A 22,498-nucleotide genomic window follows, 5' to 3' on the forward strand; every position below is an offset into this window, starting at 1 on the left:
CTCTCTCCTTTATTAGTCTGTTATATAGCTTCTGTTCTCAAGGTTACCTTATGGTCCAAAATGGTTATTATAATTTCAGTCATCACTTCTACATTCCAGACAGCAGGAAGGAAGAATCAGGGAAGGATGAAAGGGCAGCCAACCTTTTTAAAGGAGCTTTCTGCAACAATTTTCACAAAGATGTCATTGGCCAGAGTAACATAGTGGTCCGATGCTCACACATAGCTTCTAGTGAAGAAGGGATCTGGGGTCATTTATCTGGGAATATTGCTATCTTAATTAAAGTCAGAGCTCTGTTGCCAAGAAAGAAGGAAAAAGAGAGATTGGCAGGGAACTAATAGTCTTTGTAGAAACAATCAAGCTGCGTTTAGGTCACCAACCACTGAGAAGCCATAAGTCAAAAGTATTATTGTGGAATGGGCTTGATGAACTCTGCCCACAGAGACATACCCCCACATTTTGGGTGGGGGGACCTTTTTCAGTTCAGGGATTGTCAAGATATTTCACCCAGGATTGATTATACCCTAAAACAGAAAGTAGTGTTGTCATAATAGTTTCATGCTGGTGTTATTTTTCTGGTCAAGAATTAGAATATAATTATTCTTCATAGAAATGATATTTCGCTAGGTTAAGGATAACCATGTACTTTAAAATTACCCTATCCTACCCTGCCTAAATGTAGGACAAATACTATTGTACATCCTTTGAATTTTATATAATTTTAAATTTTTAGTGAATTGTCTTAGTTTGAAGGTTTATACTACAACTTCTTACAACCTTCATGTTTAGCAGGAATATATCCTAAACTTTGGAAATCGTAGTTTCAGTTTATTAGATATATGTGTAAGTATTTATAATTAGGAAAGCATATACATTGCATACTTTGATTCTATATTTATTGTTTAATTACTGAATTTTACTTTATAGTGCACATCAGGAAAACACCTAATTTGAAACTATATTTCTGTGTTTGTGTAATTAAAACAAATATGGTAGCTTATTTCTTATTAACTCCTTTTTCCTTCCTACCTTCCCTCCCCTGCCCTCATCGCATATCATTGGTTTCACATAGATAGATTATTTCTGTGAACACATTTGAAATTTAGTTTCCTCATTACCCTGCAGCTTTGTCTGTGTCTCTTTTTTTTCCCTTGCTAATTAAAACCAGTGTGTGAAACTTCTTGTATTGTTAGTTGTTTGCTCTGTAATCATGCCTTTTCTAAGCATGGATGAATAGTTAGATAGTTCTGCATGCCGACATGCATGAAATGTTATTAACATAATTATATGAGAATTATTCTGTTTTTGTAGTTAATCATTTTCTGTGTTACTATTTGTGGTTGTTTGCATGTATACTGTGTATATGTGTTTTTGCAGCCTATTCCAAGCCCAAACGGGGCCACCGTAAAACCGCTTCATTTGGCAACATTCTGGATGTCCCTGAGATCGTCATATCAGGTATCATAGACCACCTGAGTTGGTCTAATAGCTATGGAACCGGAATAATGATCCCTGGTACTTTTTAAATGCTTCTTGCTCCAATTTTTAGGACATAAAAATTGATACCTTGCATGCAGTAATTAGGAAGAGAGATTCAAAACTCTACACAATTGTACTGAAATGGGCAACGCCCCCACCTCTCATATAGCCAGGATAAAATAAAAGGGAAAGTAAATCTTTTCACAGAATGGAGAATACCAACCAAGAATTCTGCCAACTTCCTCTCATTTGGGAAATGAATATGTGAACTCAACTCAGACCTTTTTTGCACCCAGCAGAAAAGGAAACAACTTGAATTTTTTGTTGTCCTGGGTTACTTTCCTCCTCAAGTTACTACTTTTGAGGCTACCTCTAGTCTTTCTGTTCCAGCCTCTTTTTGTTGGCAACAAATTAATATGAAGTTGAGAGAAGAGAGTTGCCAAATACATTTTGTCTTAACACAGAAAACAGAAACAAAGTAAAACAAAGGAAGATTTGCTGTTCTGCAGAGTATCTTGCCCCCCCCCAAAAAAAAAAAGTAAAACAAAGGCTAGTTCTGGTTCTTTAATCAGGAAGACCTTACAAATTACCTTTTTTTGTACCTAATTGATGTCAGATTGGTAAAATACTTTAATATCTTGTAGTCATTTCATAGAGAAATATGAATTACCATTTCTAATTCAAGCTTAAATGGCATATTGACCTTCAGTATTGACTAATATATATGTTAATTTTTATCAAAATTATCCTTTACCCCTCTACTATAGGCTTTTCTTTCACCTCTGTCCCTGAATTTTGATAAAGAGTTGCACAGTATTCCTTACAGTATTATGTATGTGATTTGCATGAAAGCAGTCTGTACTTTGCCTGTGATTGTGCTTTCAGCAAAAGTGCTTATATTGTAGTTGTAGTGATTGATTTTTACCTCTGAACTGAAAACTCTGTAAGGATAGAGACTGAGTCTCTGTTAGTTGTTATCAATTATATCAGTAATAGTTGGCTCACTTCTTCACATATTGAACATAGTGTTTAAATAGATAGGTGTTTATTAGATAAAGAAAGAAACCATATTGATCATGTCCAGAAACTAGGAACTAGGATACAAAAATATAAATTATACAATTTGGGGCCATTTTGTCTATATAAAATTATTTTATATTTTCACTAGTTACTAAAGCAGTTTCTTATTTTACAACATTATCACTATTTGTTGTTCAAAGAAAAGCATTAATTCATGTCTTACATAGTAATTTTTCATTGAATCAGGAATGCTTTATAATTAAAGTATTTGTGATCATTTTACTTCCATGCTGAAAGATATATTTATGAAGGAATAATACTCTGGTGAAAGAAGGGGTAGCATTTAAACATACGTACTACTGAGTTGTGATTACCTTAAATGTGTAAGAAAATAAAACATTTAGACAAACAGCAATACAATCAATTAGGTTTTATGGATAAACATTAAGAGCTGTGTGTGTGTATGTTTAGTAATGCAGCTATTACTATACAAGATTAGGGAAGATGGAAGGAAGCGAAAAGAATAATAGCTTATGTTTTAGTCAGCTTTTTCGCTACTGTGACCAAATGGCCCTACCAGCACAACTGTAGAGGAGGAAGAGTTTATTTGAGGGCTCATGGTTTCAGAGGTCTCAATTCATAGACAGCTGACTCAATTCCTCAGGGCTCCAGGTGAGACAGGAACAACATGGAAGAAGAGTATGGCAGAGGAAAGCGGTACATGGTGATCAGGAAGCACAGAGAATCCACTCGCCAGATACAAACATATATCCAAAGCCACACCCACCCCAATTCCCATCTCCTCCAGTCACACCCTACCATTTCAGTTACCACTCTGTTAATCCCTGTCAGGGGATTAAATCACTGATTGGGTTAAGACTCTTACAACTCAATTGTTTCTCCTCTGAACCTTCTTGCATTGTCTTATAGGTGAACTTTTGGAGAATACCTCACATTCAAACCATAACAGTTGACAACTGGCAAGAGTTACTGGCTTTTAAGTAATAGAGGCCAGGGATGCTTACTAAACATCCTATAACATACCACTCAGGTCCCACAACAAAGAATTAGCCAGTTTGAAAAGTTAACAGTGCTGAAACTGAGAAACCCTGGTTAGATACTCTTTGTAATGTACAAAGTAGTTTAAAGTGCATCATCTTAATTGACCTTCATTTAGCCTTATTAGCGGTGAAGTTAGCAGGTGAATTTATAGCCATTTTTCAAAGAACTTAGATCTAATGTTGGTTTTCCCAGAGTTACACAGCAGCTAGGACCCCAGCCCTCATGTTCCCACCACATGCATCTTCACTCCCACTCTAATATTAAATTTGTTACACATAATTTATACAAGCTTGATTGCTATTATAAAATTAAATTCTAAAATATGATTCATAAAAGTAAAACTTTCCAAATACTGAAATTATAATTATAAGAATGAATATGTGAAAATTTTTGAGTCTGTGTTGGAGAATACCTCACATCCAAACCATAACAGTTGAAATATATAAAATATTTTGCCTAGTTCCCTGAAAAGCCTGAATTTAATTGTTATTTATTGTTTACAGTACCATTCTTAGAAATGAAAAGAAATTTTAGATTATGATTTCAGTTGGATTTAGATCTCTTAACCTAAACAGATTTAATGAGTATTTACTTTTCAATTTCAGGTAAGGACATTAGGCTATACTCTTGGTTTGTTTGTTTTTAATAGAGAGTGAGATAAAGTAGTAAAGTGAAATAAGTAGAATTTGAAAAGACTGAAACATATTTAACAGAAGAGTGGATGGGTAGTTAGGTTTCTGATGCTTTTATACTTTTGCTTTTCTCTGGGAGTTTCAAATATTTTAGGTATTGGCAAACCGATTGACTTACTTTGTAGAGTCCCGGTTAGAGGTAGGCAGATACTCTTCAGAGGCACACCTAGACATTATTTTGCTTGCTTTACCAAGATGAGAATATAACCTTTCCAAAACTAAATTTGGTTGAAGAAATAATGGATATTAATGTTTGTAAACATTCTTTTTAACTGGATAAATTATTAAATATATCCTTCTAAATAATGCAGCACTAATATGAAGAGACAGTTGAATACAAAGAATTGAGTTTTTCTAAATCTGGCATATTCATACAAGGTATCTGCAAGCACAGATAAGTGTCATTAATTATTGTAAAGGTAGTGTCATTAGCAGATGTAAACTTTTGATTAGGGATGCTGGGGCCCAAGAGGAACTAAGATATCTATGCCTATTTCTGTCACTTATTCCCACCATACTTTTAAAGTATTTTTGTGTATTATGACTAATAAAGAAGTTAATTTTACATTGAATATTTAGGAGTCCATCCACTATATTGTAGTCTACCAAGATTATTTTTTATAATATTAAAAAAATTTAGCATAATCTGGTTTATTAGAAGGCACAATTCAGCAGGAAGTAATAATTGCTCTCATTTGATAGGAGAATTTAAAAATTTAAAATTTAAAAACAAAACTGAAAAACCTACCTGAAAGGTCTAAGGGAAGAGGCAGAACTTGCTAAAAGTAGTTTAAGAATATGAAATTTGTGGTAGCTTAAATAAGAATACATTTTAAATCACATATTCAGTTTACCATGAAACAGGAATTTAATACTGCAATATATGATGCTATATAAAATTTTTAATCATTTTACACATCAGAATAACATCCTATAATTTATAATATTCTAATTTAAGAACCTTAAATTTCCCCAAATTTTGGTTAAGAGAAGTCTTCATGCAAATATTGTTTTTTAAGTGAAGAGGGTCATCAGGAACTTTGAAAAAAAATGAGTATAGTTAAAGGCATGGAAATCTGTGAACATATTTAAACCAGTAAGAAAAACTACAGAAGTGGTCTGCCTAGGACTTAAGCTGGCAGTCTCCAGAAGAATTCTAGGATGACTTGCTTAGGAATGCAATTATATTTAAAAGAGAAACTTCTTCGAAGAGGTGGATTTTGACTTAAAAACATAACTATGAAAACAACTGACCTATAAACTGCTTATTGTTTATAGCTGCCTCCCTTTTGATTTGAGGATGGGGAGTAGGCAAAGGTATGTAGCATGAGTTGGCCTCATGATGTATTCCTTCTGTTGCTCTTACTTAGGAAAAGTCGTTCTAAAATATGTATATGGTTTTTCTCTATCATAAGTAAAGAAAGTTTCAGAATTGATCACAGAATGAAATACTCCATCATATGTGGGTTTTAGATTCCTTAATCGAGTGTCTGTTTATATCATGTTGCTCATTTCTTCTACTTTTTTTTTTTGTTTGCACTATTTGTAATACAGGTATGCACATATCAAAAAACTATAGAAAAATGTACAACGAGTGCATTTCTGAATCATTCAGTTGCAAAATATTCAGAATCCAAATGTTCTGCAAACACATGCAGTGATTTTCATTTGCAGTACTATGAGATTGATTTTTGTATTCATATTTCTAAATTATGACTTAAACTTAATATTGGAGCAACAAGTATTTGTTGATTGCAATCCTTTTTTGCTTTGTCTGAACTATTTGCCAGGTGGTTTCTGCCATGCTTATGCTAATTAAAATGCATCGTCTGATATTGCTTGCTTTAACTCATGCTGTAGCTTGGAGGATTTCTCATTTAATGGTATTTGTTACTGTCTGCTCTTCTTTACCCTGTTTCCTTAAGTTTTTACTCCTTTTCCTCCTACCCCCCACATAGACTCCAGTTCATTTTTGTTGTTATTGCAGTGATGGTGATGTAATAGTTTATAGACACATGTGCAGGATGGTTCCTCAGATTCACAAATGTTGCTGATCTGAAAAGAGAATTCCAGACACTTTTACAAGCTTGTCTCATCTATTGCTAATTTTAGAATGAGTGTGTTGAATGAAATGTGCCTAAAATTGCTTATTAGTCATCATGATGGGACTCCTTCTTGTCCTTGGAAACAGGGATAGTTAAAAGTATTCATAAAAATATCTTGGTATGCCTGGTTCAATAAATACACAGTTCGTTTTAATTTGTACTGGAAAGTTGGGACTTCTGTGAATAAATTGAAATTTGAAGTAAATTTGAATTCATATTATGCAAAGAAGTCTAAGATGTAAGAAAGAAATGATTTAGACTTTCAGAAGTTGCTATAAATTTGAATTTTTATATTCACTACACATATTATTGCATTAAACATTCTTATTCCATCGTAAGGTCCGTTTGATTTATATGCAAAACAATAATGAGGTCACATGGCTTAAGCTGTCAAATTATGTTGATTAGTTTAAGAGGATTTTTTAAACTCAGAATCATAAAAATATGAAATTTAAAAAATGAATTTTTTGCTAATTGGGCCACAGCTATTAGACTGCATGTTATGAGTACTGCCCACTAGTTGAAAAATTACATAATATAGCTGTCAGAGTCAAAAGAATTTTGAGTATTGTGTCAGCTGTTATGCATGGTATTTTGGTGTTTCCTTTTAGACAGCTGATCTCTCATCTTAGAAGATACTGTATAAACAACCCTGTTCCCAAATAAAAGTGCTGAGTGACACTATTGCTCAATTCATTCCATTTTGCTAAAGACTTAAATTTGTAGCATTCTTTTTTATTTTTATTAAATAAAGCAGGAGATATATATATATACACATATATTGCAGCACATTTCAACAATATATATTTGAGAGTGAAATAAGAAGTAAATTTATCTCCAGGAGGAAATTGAGTTGATATTCACAAATAACAAATTACTGGATTCTGACAAACATTGATAGGATTAAGTGTGACTCGGTATAATAAATTTAAGCCTAAGCATCCATTTAGGCCCTGAAACAAGGTACTGCTGCCCATTAAAGTCAGTTGTGTTGTGTCTTACAACATGCTAGCTGTCTTGCTGTAAAAAACTGTAACGTAAGGACCTTGAAATAGATGCCGTCATCAGCTCCAGCCCCCCGGCATTCATCTATTTAAACACTTGACAAAAGATGGTGGAAGAGAGTTCATCAGCTATTCATGTGGTCGGAGTGGTTATTGTATTAGGACATATTCTGTTGTAAGCCAGCAACTTTTGAGTTAAAACATTGCAGCTGTTTCTCTTCCTTTCCTTACATATCCATCTATCTCCCTCTCTCCCTCCTTTCTCTCTCACACACAATAAACTCACTTTTCTTTTTTCCCATAAACATTTTGTTTAGATCCAAGGAGCAACAGATGGAAACATCCTGCTATAGCAGTTATACCCTTATTAACCTATTTGAATAGCTTCCATTATTTTACTTTTTTTTATTTTTTAAAAGGTAACGGGCAACCAAGACGTAGATCCATCCAAGACTTGACTGTTACTGGAACAGAGCCTGGTCAGGTAAGACTTAACATTCAAATTCTTTGTCTTTGAAAAATGATAGGCAGAAATCAAGCATTAACTATAATATACTCTTCAAAAGTGGTTTTGTGAATTGACCCAAAATTGTGGTTCAGAAGTTCATTGACAATGAACTTAAATATTCAAAAAGCATAGATTCTGTTGTTAATTTAACTGGAAGGATAACTTTCTAAAGTAAGTTTAAACTGAATGAGAAAGTAAATTGTTTCTCTATGTATATGATTTTTATATACATTTTAATAAAGAAATATTCAGTTGTATAATTAATAATTTGTCATTATCATAATACTCTAAAGTGAATCACCAGTGTTACCTCCTTTTTATCAATGAGAGGAGTAAGTAGTTCCCCAATAAGATGCCTTTCTTCTGGGGCCACACAGGACATTGGCATGTGTTTTAATGTAGCATATCCACTGCACTTGTATTTTTGTGAAATATCCTTAAGACAAATATTTAGCAAGCAGTTGGATACACTCCAGAAAGGCATTTATTCCAGTTGTCAAGGTTTTTATTTATATTTCTAGATGTTCTTCTAACCACCCATAATGTTGTTATCACTTCTTTTTTGTAGATAGTCCAGAAAGTGCTATTATTAAACCATTACTGACTAATATAGTGTCTTAACCAACCAGGTATATATAAAAGTAGATCAATCATTAGTTTTTTTGTTATTCAGGTTAATGTACCTAACATATATAATTTATATAACATTCTCTAAAATGATTGAGAACTGATTATGAGATGTGTTGTTGTTGTTTTGTTTTCATTTATACTGAAATAAATTTTGTAAGTACAGCATGCATGTGAAGTAATAAAACTATCACATGATCCGTATTCATGTAAAATTTTAGCATTCTATATTATAAAGAATGTGATTTAATTTGTGATAATTTGTATTAGTATTTTACATCCTGAAAAGTTATTTTATTTCATTTTTATAAAAGACTATAAATGTTAGAGATTCTTTGTATTCATTAATAAAATTTGAAAGCCCTGTATTACCATCATCTTAACTAACTTAACAAAAAATAATTTGAGATATTTAATAAGTATCTTTGATTCTCATTTATCTAGAAATATTTTTATTATACAACTCATTGATTACATGCACATGTACACATATGTTCTTAAAATATACAGACACATTTACTGTATGTTTTATGATATTAGTAACTCTAGATCTTTATTCCTCTTATTCAACAGTAAATTTTTTGGTAAATTTTTTTTTGTGAGGCCCTGGAACTTTTGACTAAAATTTTCCCTTTTTCTTTCCCTTAAATACTTAAAAGCTTTAGTAACAGATAGTTTGACATCTGGTACTTGCTTTGATTCTGGAGAAGCTTGATGAGCTCAGCCTTTTAAGCTCTGTTTACTATTGCTATTGATATTCCAGTTATGAGAACCTCTAGCCAAGTGCTCTCCCTTTGACTAGGAATGAGAAGCCTGCTCTAAGAGACACAAGCAGTGGCTGCTAGTGTGCATGCTTTTCTGTGGACTCTGGAGAAAGGGCATTGCTTTAATTCAGGACTGTTCTCTTTACACCAAGTCTTACTCATTTTGTCATAAGTTCTATATAACTTGTAATCGTGGTTATTAACTCTTTAATTTATAATGATGCTTTCAGGAACTAAGGCAGACTGATTGTGGGACAGTCATTTGCTTGATTTGTCATAGACTATTCTAAAAGATTTGGGTAAGGGAAAGTTTTATATGAAAGTTTTATACTTCTGTTCTAAAACAGTTGGTGTGCAACCATTATACAGCCAGTTTCTAAAACTGATCCACTCTTTCAAAATTACTTAAACATTATAACCTTAAAATGCCTAATGTCCCTTTTGGAATAAACTGACAAACAGTAACCCTAATATATGATGAAAACATTTTCCCCTGAAAAGTATGTGATAAATGACCACTAAATTGAACTTTTAAAAATTACTGGTAAATACTCATTATTTGAAGGACAAAAGTATTCATAATGTGGATTCCTAATACTTTGAAGGTATAGTTCTTTCCTGGTAAAGCAGTGATAAGCTGGTTTTTCTGTTTTAGTTTTTGCTTTGTTTTTTTCTGGCCATGGAAATTGATAAACAGCATGAAGAAAAGAATTTTGTCTACCTAGTACATCATCAGAGAGAAAGAATTTACTGATAAAAGTTAACATTACATGTCATTAAAAAAAGTGAACCAACCAAAGTTTATTACTTTGGCTCTTGACTTAAGATACAATCTCAATAAAATGACTTACACTTTTCACCTGTAAACTAGAATTGGTTGTGAGAGAAATAGTGAGCAAAAATACTTTTTAACTAAAGGCAGCAAGGTAAGCATATGTATTAAAGGTTGTCTCTTTGCAATGTACAACTTACTTTTAACCATGGTTTGCAGTTAATTCAGGACATTTATTAAACACTTACAATGGGTATGGCCCTCCTAGAGGCTTTGAGAAAGACAAAAGAAACCCTAGATATCCAAGAACTGATCTGACACTGAGGTGTCAGTATTGTTAGAAGTTGTTCCGACTCTCACAGTTGTCTATATTATTACGTATGAGACATCATCTTCTAGACCCCAACATCAAACAAGGCTATGCTGAGACCATGGTAAAATGAGACAAAACAAGCCCAGTTTATAATGTTGTCTAAACACAGACAAAAAATAATTCGATGCCACCCACAAAATACCAAACATTGCCCTCTTCCACCTAATATGAGTGCTACTTTACTATTTTACTTCATTCTGGTCTGCCTTCCTTATAGAATTGGCACTCCTGTTGATAGCAGCCACTCTACAGTGAACCTCAACTTCCTTAGAGCCTCCCCAAAATCACTCACCTAAAGGCTAAATTCTATACAAGTTTCTTTGTAAAACCCTCTTACTGACTGACACACACCATGGTACCATATGATAAGTCGTCTTCACAGCAACAAATATTAAACCCAACTCTTAACACAGCAGATTGGTTCTGGTCGTCTTTGGCTGGGGTACACTGACAATACCAATAAAGCCCAGTCCTCAGGGAGCTTTTAGGGCACATCAAACTTATCTGATCAATTGTCTTATGAAAAAAACTATAGTAATAATAGCTTCCCTTTGTTATACACTAACTTTGTACCAGGCAAGCCCTTATAAAAGGCTTAAGATCAATCTCAATAAAATGACTTTTCACCTGTAAACTGGAGTTATATATTATAATAAGTATATATTATCTAAATCTTAACCCTATATAGAGTAGATATTTTTTTTTATTGCTTGATTTTCAGGTAGCTAAACTAAGGATTGGAGAAACTTAGAACCTAAGTCTCAATCTTGCTGCTGTTAACTTGTTATAACCAGGTGTTAATGCAAATTTGATTCATGGCCCAAAAACTCTGCTCTTGATCATTCTATCTTTCATATAAAACTGGATGTAATTTGTGTTAGAGTAATCTTAGTAAATGTTAAAAGTTTTGGTTTCTGATAGTCTGCATCATCATTATTTAAATAGTTTTCAGTGATGAGTTCTAACTATCATACATTGAGCAAGGCTAAACTGTAATATTTGTTATGATAATAAGTTTGAACAGAAGACTGCGCAAATTTATTTTTTATACATTTGTGTGAGCCTTTCTGTGTTTCGCTAAAATTATCTGTTCTTGAGAATGCCTACATGCCCCATTTGGAATTCTATCCATTGTAGATCTATATTAGAGATTTCTCTTGGAGAGGCTTCAGTCAGTGAAAATTACAACTTCAAACTGATGCAATTATGATAAACTAGTGAACTGGACAGTCTAAATAGTAGCATTTGGCATAAGTTCTTGCCTTAATGAAAATATTTTTCCAGACTTTCAGGTAAGAAATAAAAAGCCAAGCTTTTTTTTTTTTTCTTTTTTCAGTGTTATAACTTTTAATTCCTTTTTATAAACATAAAATTCTGATCAAATGCCAATTCTGGTTCATGTCTACTGATGGTAATTTTCCCCTTCAGTTTAAATTTGGCTTAGTGTTTTTTTGCTGCCTTAAATTGCTCTGTAGCATTTCTGTATACTCATGAACACTTTCCTATCCAATCCTGTAATAAATTATGTTTATATATATATCTGAAACTTTTCAGGTTATATGAGAATAAAATAAAGTAATTGTATATGTCTTGAAGGGAGGAACAAAATGTGTTTTAATAGTTTGATAGTATATGTAGCCATCAGAATTTTTCTAGTGATTAAAAAAAAAAAAAAAGCTACTACATAACCTTCACAGTAGGTTGCAAGCAATAACATAAATTTAACCAGAAATTCATTAAAATATACATTCCTTGACATATAAAGACTTTAGATTATTTATACATATAAATTTAACTCCATATGGCTTTTCTTATAGCTTTAAAGAAAGTTTTGAAACTTAAACTAAGAATATTAGCTTTATTTCTTAGTTTTGTAGCTATAGAAATCTATACAAGTATAACAAGTGTGTCAAATACCTGAAATGCCAAGAGCTTGGGAAAAGGTGAAAAGAAACAAGTAAAAAAAGAATTCTCTTGAGAAAGATTTAAATTTCAGGAGTCTATTCATATTAGGTCCAGATAGCCTTATTTGTTTTAATATTACAAGTGTTCTATGGCCCTTTTGTCCATGTACTAAATCTATTCTTATATTTTGAAGACCTGATTCTTACTTGTACTGTGTCTTGTTTACTCATAACCAATATTGATTATCCTATGTTGCAGTCACATTTACTTTTCCTTTTAAAAATGTTAAAATTTTAGCATAAAATTATACTGACTGGAACCCAGTCTGCCAACACTTTAAAGAAACACTACACTCAATTTACAGTAGAGGGCTGAGAGTATAGATGAGACCATGGGTTCAGTCCCCAACACTGCAAGAGATTAAAAAAGAATAAATGATTTACAATATAAATTATAATTATGAGCAAAGCAGTCGATGCTTCTGAAGTCAAGGCTTGCTTTCAGTCAAAGAAAATTAAAAGGACTCAGTGATAATTTCATAATATAAGATACTTGATTTATCAAGGGTAACAATATCTAAAAAGTACTATTTATATGCATATCATTACTTTGGTGTATGTTTATTCTTCTTGTATACCAAAGGTAAATAAGTTTAAGCATCCATTTTATATGTGAATTCCAAAAGCTCATGTTGACATTTTATTCATTGAGTACTTACGTGGATGTTACATAGTTAACTACTTTCTAAAGCCCAGGTAGTATAATATAAAAATATATATGTTCTGTAAAGAAATTAAAGTACTTTTGAAGAATCAAAAACTTTTGAGAGTAGCCTGGAGTGGTGACACACACCTATAATCCCAACAGCTTGGGAAGCTGAGGGAGGAAGAGTACTAGTTCAAGGCCAATCAGAAAATGAAACCCTGTCCATAAATGAAAACAGCTGGTGATGTAGCTTACTGCTAGAGTGCCTTTGAGTTCCCCAATACTCATTCCCACTTATCCCCCCTCAAAAAATTAGAGTAATATAAAGCATCTCAGGCCCAAATTTATGTAGGAAGTTTTTATATATAAACATAACCAAAATTCAAAGAAGGAAATATGTCCTTGTAATAGGGTTTAGTCATTTATATGCTTTATAAAAGAACTGATGTTTAAACTAGGAAAGGAATTGTTAAGTGCTACAAGTTTACTCTTATGCCCATCTTGTTTTTACAACCAGCTTATCCAACATTTAATGAGCATTGTTTTTGTGTCAAGATCTTTAGTGTACATTATTTTATTTGATTTTTACAACTTGATGATATGTTATACTGATTTCATTTACTTTTAACTTATTTGATTCCATTGAGTTTAGACATTACAGAATTTATCTAAAGTTGAACTACTTATAATTGGCAGAGCAGAAATTCAAACTCTAGGTTTTCTTGTCTCCAAAGCCAATTTCTTATCTATAACTTCTTCTCATCCACACTTTATAAATGAGGAAGGCTCAAAGAGGTTGAGTTACATACACAAGTTTCTACAGCCAAAAATACCCAGATTTAAACCCAGGTATGCAAAGTATTAGACTGAACCATTTGAAATTCTGGTACAAAAATAGCAGTTTTATGTAGTTCAGTTTCATACATGTGCTGGCCACTTACCCTTGAATGAATTTGGAGTCAGGATGAAAAGCTGGGAGGAAAATAATGGCAGAAAAAATTGTGAGAGGGGAGAGAATCTAGGTGGATAATATATACCTGCTGATCAAGAGTCACAAATGCTTGAGAATATCAGAATTGATCCAATGGCAACCAGTAAGTGAATGGTTTGCATTTGATACAGTGCTAGGCATTTCATCCTTAAACATAGGGTCTGATTTGGTTCACAGAGAAGCAGAACAGTAACAAAAATGACCACATAATGTTGAAAGAGGTCTGAGCTGGACCTTACAGGATCAGGAGGAACAGAACGATGATTGTGATATACAGAACACCTATGTAGAGTGGCATGAATGAAACTGAGGTTTTGGAATGACCAATCTGATTATGGAGTTAAAAATTGCTTATGGTATAGAAAAGCTTTGGGGAATTTCTAAAGAAATTTCAACAGTACCCAATTTTATCAGTTTTTCTTCAAAATTGTTTTATGATTTTTATCCTTGAAATGATTTTAAAAGTTTCTTTTACTATCTAGTATCTAATTCGCTGTGCTTTTTCAAGACTTAAAATCATAGAATTTTGACACTGTGTGGAACATTATAAGCCATCACATTCTTAGCCCAGCCCTATCTCTACAGATAAAGAAAGCAAGTTATTGAAGTGCTAAAGTACCATTTCTTAAGCTGGTTGTGGGTTCATGAGTTTCACTTGTCAGGCTTCATAACTAACAAATTATATTCTTGTCCGTGTGTGTGTGTGTGTGCATGCGCGCACTTACATGTGTATGTATTGAAATTATCAAATTATCAAAGATAAAAAAATCTAAAATGGATTTCCTAAGGATTTTTTTTAAGCACCTTTTTCTAGTATTACTAGAAGGTTTGCTAGTAATTTTTCTTTTTATACTGTCCTTATTTAGTGATCAGGTTTTACTGCCTTCACAGGATGAATCAGAAAATATTTCTTCTTTTTCTATTTCTTATAGTAAGTTTTTTAAGACTGGGAAAGTCTGTTTCTTGAGTGTTTGATAGAACTTAACTATAAAACTTTTCAAGCCAATCATGGTGGCACATGCCTGTCATCCCAGCTCCCAGGAGAGCTAAGGCAGGAGGATCACAAGATGGAGGCCAACCTGGGCAATTTAGCAAGATACTGTCTCAAAATAAAATAAGGACTGGAGATGTAGCTCAGTGATAGACACCTACTATAACAATTCTATGGGTTTTAGTATTTTCTGTGATGAATCGTCATTTTGGTAACTTGTTTATTTTTTGGAGATTTGTGTATTTCACTGCAAATTTGTAAAAATTGACTAGGCACAGTATTTGTTCTATTTTAAAAATATTTTATACTTTTTTTTTCAGTCCTGAGTATTGAACCCAGAGGCACTTTACTGCTGAGCCACATCCCCAGTCCTTTATTTATTCTTTATTTTGAGACAGGATTTCACTGAGTTCCTTAGGGCCTTGCTATGTTGCTGAGACTAGCCCTGAACTTGCAGTCCACCTCTCAAGTCACTAGATCACAGGCATGCACCACCACTCCCAGCTTACTATTTTTCTTTTAGGGAGGCTTACAGTTCAGTACTCTATCTCACCTTGTAAGTTAGATCCCTGCCTTGCAAATTGTCAGTGCTTCTAGGATTTTTTCATATAAATATATGGAATTAAAAATTTTGCTGTATGTTTTTTAGCTGCATTAAGTTTTAAGTTATGTTTAAATTTAGTTTGAATATTTTCTAGTACTCATTTTGTTTTCTTTAACCAGTGAGTTAGTTAAAAATGTTTTTAAATTAATAAATATAGGATTTTTAAAGTTAGTTTTGAAGTCAGTACAAAAGATAATTGCATTTTGTTTAATATGATCACTTTTTTCTAACTTGGGAGCTTATAATATAAACAGTTTTACAAATGTTCCAATTCCAAAGGTGTTGAAAAGAATGCCTGCATTTGACTGGCATAGGGTCATGTATGTTTAGATCAGGTTTGTTTTTTTTATGTAGTTCAGGTTTTCTTCTGTATGTATTTGGGGTTTTGGTCTCTTTATGTATCATATATAGAAGAATATTAAAATTTCTCACTATGATGATAGATGGGTCCCTTTCTCCTTGAAGTTTGGTTATATATTTTTACTGTATTTATCTGAACGATATATAGGTACAACATATAAATTTTGAATTGTCATACGCCAAATTGAACCACTGACTACTTTGTCTCTTTTTGTAATAATTTTTTCCCTAAAATGTATTCTAATATTATTTTCAGGTACTTTATTTTGGGTAGTTTTTTTTCTGGTTATCTTTCTTCATTCTTTAACTTTCTGTTGTCCTTTCTCTCTTTCTCTTTCTGAATTAGGTATGTCTCTGTTAAACTGCATTTAATTAATCCTGATAATCTGATTTGGTTTTTGTTTCCCTTTTTCTTTTCAATGTCTTAACTGTAAAATTTAGCCCATTTACACTTGTTAACTTTTACTGGTAAGTTTTGTGCTTCCTCTTATTTCTTTTTTTCTCATTTCTTACCTTCTTTTGGATTGAATAAATATATTTTTCATCTCATACTTTTTCTTTCTGGTTTGAGAGTTGAATTTTACTACTTTTTAAAAAATTGCACATCTCAGTTTACAGAGCAGTGGGTTTCATTGTGGCATATTTATACTTACATAAAAACACATTTTGACTAATTTCTGTCCCCAGTGTCTCCCCAACCCTCCTCCTTCCTCCCATTTCCTGCCTCTTTTACTCATCCTGAATGAGGATTTTTAAATCCGTTCTCTTCTTGCTTATGCTGTTGTTGTACATAAATTTATTACTATATTGTTTATTTGTTTGGTATTTCTATTAATTAGTCACTGTTCTGGTCACTTAATATTTTCAGTATGTGGACTGATACCCTTGTTTATCAGTATTCCTACTTGCATTGTGGCCCTTTCATCCAAGAAAAATTTTTCTTGCTAAGTACGTGCTTAGGAATTCCTGTGGTATGAGTCTGGATGGTTACATCAGTTTTTGTTCATCTGAAAATGTTATTTGACCTCATTCTTCACATTTTTTTTTTTTGTTGTTGTTGACTAAACAGTTCTAGACTGGTAGTTTTCAATTCTCACTTTATGGATATTCCACCTTTTTTCTGGCATCTCTTATTGCTGTTGAGATTTTGTAGATAAAGTATTCCTTATAAATGTGTGGGATCAATGGTGTTTCAGATTTAAGACATTTTTAAGATTTTGGAATATTTTTATATATATAATGAAATATCTTGTGGATGAAACCCAAATCAAACAAAATTCTTTTATGTTTCATATATGCCTTATACATATAGTCTGAAAATAGTTTTTTTAAGCCAAAAAGTGCCTTTTTGTTTTTACATTTTAGTTTTAGATGGACATGTGCCTTTTTTTTTATTTATTCATTTTAAGTAGTGCTGAGGATTGAACCCAGTGCCTCACACATGCTAGGCAAGTGTTTCTCCACTGAGCCACAACCCCAGCCCCTAAAAGTAGTTTTATACAATATTTTTAGTACTCATATTATGACTGTAACCTGTCACATGAGGTCAGATGTGGAGTTTTCTACTTCTTGGCATTATGACAGCACTCAAAAAGTTTTGGGTTTCAGAGCACTTCTAATTTCAAGTCTTTGGATTAGGAACGTTCAACCTATGAATCGGTCTTTTTTCTCTGGCTGTTTTGTCTATCTTCTATTTGTCTGTTTTCTAGAAGTTGCCTGTATATGTCCCATGTTGATTAAATTCAGGATATGGCTTTTCTCTTGTTTTTTATACTTGAGATTTGTTGTGGTTGGGATTTGTTATATTTTCCACTGATTCTGGAAAATTTTTTGTGGAAACATTTTTCTCCCCTCTCCCCAACATCATCCCATACAGAGACAGGTTGATTTCCTATCACCATTTTGTCAGTAGATTTTTCTTTTCCTAGTTTACTCTTTCTCTGAGAAGGACACCTGCCCTAAGTTTTAGGTTTAAACACAGGTTCCTCCAGGCTCACCCATCCTACAAAAGGCTAAGGTTTAATTTTCTGGTGCAACAGGCAGTCAACACAAAACCTCTAGGCCATTGGTGTTGTACGATACCCAAGTTTCAGGCCCATTTACCTTTCCTGCTCTCTTGGTCTTGCTTGCTTCAGTCTTGAGTGTTTCTCTTACATTCTTGAAGCTCATTGGTTTCAAAGGGGTAATATGTATGCATGAGTACATGTAAATTTATACACACACACACACACATACACACATATGTATATATAATGTCTTTAGGGGTTTTTGTTTGATTTGGTGAGGGCAGTGATTAGGATCGAACTCTACTAGGCAAGCCCTCTACCACTAAGTTACATCCTCAGCCCCTAGTTTATTTTCTCAAGAGTGTTTTAGGACCTCTACCCATGGAGGTCTGTTTTTTGCCTTTTAAAGGAAATAGTCTCTTGCTGCTCTTTTTTTGATTGTTTATTTTATTTTTTTGTTTTTCAGTACTGGGGATGGAACCAGGGGTGCTCTTACCACTAAAGTACATCTCCAGTCCTTTGTTAATTTTATTTATTTATTGAGACAAGATCCTACCAAGTTGCCCAGGTGGGCCTGAAACTTGCACACTCCTGCTTGGGATTATAGCCATGTGCCAGTGCACCTAGCTTTGACATTGTTTTTTTAATGAAAAATCACATTTTGTTTTTTCTGTCACTATTTCCTACAGGTGAGCAGTAGGTCATCCAGTCCTAGTGTCAGAATGATCACTACCTCAGGACCAACCTCAGAAAAGCCAACTCGAAGTCATCCATGGACCCCTGATGATTCCACAGGTGACCAGTCTAGTTCCACATTATAATAAGAAATTGAATTCATCTTACTTACATTCATTTAGTACTGTTATTAATTTTTACAAACACAAGCATTATTTGGCAGTTTAGATGTTCATATTAATAAAATGACTATTTACCAATAAATTTTAAAATATCTTTAAATTCTGTGACAAAGACTGCCTTGACCTCTGCATTGTTTTCTCCTAGATACTAAACACATATTTTGAAGATAGTTGTTTTAGTTTTTTCTAGTTAGGAAGCATATTGTATGCTTGATAATTCAGTCTATGGTTTTCCTAATGTGATCCATCCAACTAGATGATAGTAGTAAAGTCATTAATTTTGACATAACTAAAATTCGTAGAATGGTTAAAATATCCATCCATTATCTTCATCTCAGTCTTTTGTTTTAAGGATATAACACTTAGTGAAAAAAAATTCCTGGTTATTAGCCTGATGGGGAGACTTCATTCAGTTACTTGGACCTTTAAAATTTAATTTAAAGGTGCTGGGGATATAGCTCTGTTGGTAGAGTGCTTGTCTCAAGTGCACAAGGCCCTGAATTCAATCCCCAGTAACACATACACACACACACAAAAAAAAAAAAAACAATAAGAGTTAAGCTAGGCACATGGTGGCACACGCCTGTAATCCCAGAGACTCAGAAGGCTGAGGCAGGAAGACCACAAGTTCAAAGACAGCCTCAGCAACTTTAGTGAGATCCTAAGCAATTTGGAAAGAGACCCTGTCTCAAACTAAAATATAAAAAGGTCTGGGAATGTGGCTCAGTGGTTATGCACTCCGGGTTTTATCCCTGATTAAAAAAAGAGAGTGAGTTATTAAAACTCACCAACATGGATAACTAACTTGCCACAATATCAGTATTTTAGTATTCTGAAGGTATAGAGATGGAATAGTTTCATTTGGGACAAGCAAGAAATTATGTGCTATAGTAGAATTAACTTTTGCCCTAACATTAAGAGAATACCTAACTAAAGACTCAGCAAATATACTTAAATGAAAATTTTTATTTATAAGTCAGAGAGGGAAAGATGATCTCTTAGACCTTAGAAAATTAAACCATTTGGGATTTTACGTAAGATCAACTATGTTGTTATTAATAGTGGCAATTATAATTAAAATTTAACAGTCAGCTTTCTGTCTTCACAAACTAAAATATGACAGGTATTTATAGCTATTTGGCATGGTTTAGTCAAGTTTATAATTTAAAAAGTAACCGAGTGGCTTTTCTCTGTGTCATGTAAGATAAGACTATGTTTAGCAAGGGGTGTATCCTCTAGTTTTAGTAAGTTTAAATATAGTGTAAATAGAACTCCTAAATTTCATTCCTAGCACAGCTCACCACTACTCAGTTAGAATTTATCATAGTCCTGTTTTTGCCCCCAAGTGGTAGACAGGGAAATGCTCCTGTCAGATTTTATCATTAACATTCAGGTAATATTAGCAGTTTTTGGTTCCTGAACCACAGGAGTACTTTCTCTGACATTCTGGCTGTGCCCAGGTCTGTCTCTCAGCTGGGCAGAGCTTCCAAATTTCAGCTTACACTGATCTGAATAGACATAAATCAACAATGTGGCATGTTCTTTTCAGTAGCTCTCATAACTGTATTTCCCTGTCTCTCTCTTTTTCTTTTCCAGTACCTAAAAGTGCCACAAGTACCAGAAGTTTCTGTGTGTTTTCAAAGAACATAATAATTTAATAATCAGCAGATAATGAGTGCTTTTCAGTTCCTATTTATAATATAATGGGTCTAAAGAAATACATACCAAGGACCGAGTAGAGGGAGCTGCCGAAAGAGAAACTCACTAAAGAATTTCTTCTGTGCTTAGTACTTTGCAAAGATAGACATTTAAGATGTGGCCTTTCCTTGTAATCATGACTAAAGTCATGATACACATTAACAGTAAATTCATCATGCTGTATAATAAACTACTAAATTTATTAGTACAAGCTAAGCATTTTAACAGTGGAGTGAAATCAATTAAATGTGAGTCCTGGCAGAGTCCATAATTTTTTTTGTACTCTTCAGTCCTAAAGCAAAAAGGAGAAGGCAGCATTCCAGGCAGAGACTGCATACTTAAATAATATGAGTAGTAATAAGTATTGCGCAGGAGGAACCAGGAAAGAGATTTTGCCCAATTTAATCAAACCAGTGTGAATCTTGACACTGAGAAAAGGAGGTAAATTTGATTAACTGTTGAAACATTAAAATAATAAACTGGAATAACCTTGCCATTTGCTTTCATAGAGTAATCTCGTTACCAATTATTGGTATTAGAAACTGGAAGCTCAATTTCAATTTAGATATAAATGAGAAAGTGAAATCCTTCTTGGTTTTAGAAAAAAGGTGAAATTCAATTAAGAACCTTACATGGAACAGCTTTAGTCATGTGAAAAACATAATGCTTGAACTTTTTCCCACACCCACTGTACTGAGAAATGTTAATTCTAAAATTATATCAGACACAGAAATCTGATAAAATAGGATATATATAAGGTATCTATGTTTTAAATAAGAATAACAGGAGTGGAAATACTAAATATTCACAATATTCAAATATTAAATATTCAGGAAGCTTTTTCAAGACAATTTTTCCTATTAAGTCAGGGATATATCATTTTTAGTCAGTTTTTGTTTTATACAATGCAGCATTTGAGTGGGAGCATAATTGAAACTACTGTTGGGAGTGTGGAGAAAGTTGGTGAGAGAAATAACAAAGTGTTTTCTTGTTTAGTACTTTTTGAAAACATTTATATTATGATTTTAGGATAAGAGCCTTAAGGCTGTACTGGGCTATATTCTCTGTGGCATCCCAGTATTTAACAGACATTACTTTAAAAAAAAAAAAAAACATTACTTTTTCAATGAAATATAAGCTTGACTATTTAAAATTGCACTTCATTTCTAATTCTCCATTTACTATCAATAGTAATAATAATTACCACCACCTTGTGTTGAGTGCTTAGTTTGTACAAGCATTGTGGGAGGGTTCCTTTCAGACATACCTCATTTGGTCTGATTTAGCTTATTAGCTTTAGTAGTAACTTGTGAGCACATTCTTAATGGCTTAAAAAGAAGAAGAAACCTAAAGGTTAGAGGCATAGCTAGTGGTGAGGCCCTGAGTTCAATCCCTAGCACTAAAGGAAAAAAAAATAAAAGGTAATCTTATAAATTAAGAGGCTACTGAACCATCAAACTTCCTTAGTTTTTTATTGGTTTGAATACAGCATCTCCTTGTCATCCTGACCTTGCCTTTACCCATACCACTCCGTCAAGTTGTATGGCAGTTTTACCTGCTTTGAAACAGAAACAAAAGTTTATGTAGCTCAGTGGTAGAGTGCTTGCCTAGCATGCTAGAGGCCCTGGGTTTTATCCCCAGCATTGGGTGTCAGGTCAGGGGGCAGGGAATAGGGAGCTGCCTGTTCAAATAGTTTGATAGAATTGGTTGTTTGAATTAACCAATTGAACTGTTTGGGGGCCTGACATTGAGGCACACTTCTAAATTTTTTGTTTGTTTGTTTGTTTCCATATCGTTTGTATGGATAATGTACTCACATCAGTAATATCTCTTCTTTCTTCTCATTCTCATTGGGAGGGACAAGTTGAGAGGTTCACATTAGAATCTGTGTAAGTTGAAAATGATCTACTGGAAAAGAATGCTTGCTTCTCCCTTTACCTATTTACCCTGGGACAGAGTTGACCCAGCCATAATT

The 22,498-nt window shown here is 33.3% G+C and overlaps 1 protein-coding gene across 3 annotated transcripts in view; it reads left to right on the forward strand.

Moving 5' to 3' along the window:
• Map3k7 (mitogen-activated protein kinase kinase kinase 7) overlaps positions 1–22,498 on the forward strand; it is a 63,335-nt gene that overhangs the window by 34,562 nt on the left and 6,275 nt on the right. For 2 of the 3 annotated variants that reach the window (XR_011707715.1, XM_027928282.3), the window contains exons 12-14: positions 1,378–1,458; positions 7,782–7,846; positions 18,658–18,763. Coding sequence is in view for 2 of the 3 variants with exons in the window: in XM_027928282.3 (XP_027784083.1) it covers positions 1,378–1,458; positions 7,782–7,846; positions 18,658–18,763 (252 nt within the window). In the remaining variant the exon portion in view is untranslated. The remainder of the gene's footprint in view (positions 1–1,377; positions 1,459–7,781; positions 7,847–18,657; positions 18,764–22,498) is intronic. The other variant, XM_027928283.3, reaches the window with a different exon arrangement.

The sequence above is a fragment of the Marmota flaviventris genome, chromosome 6 (genome assembly GCF_047511675.1).
Source record: "Marmota flaviventris isolate mMarFla1 chromosome 6, mMarFla1.hap1, whole genome shotgun sequence".
NCBI lineage: Eukaryota > Metazoa > Chordata > Mammalia > Rodentia > Sciuridae > Marmota > Marmota flaviventris.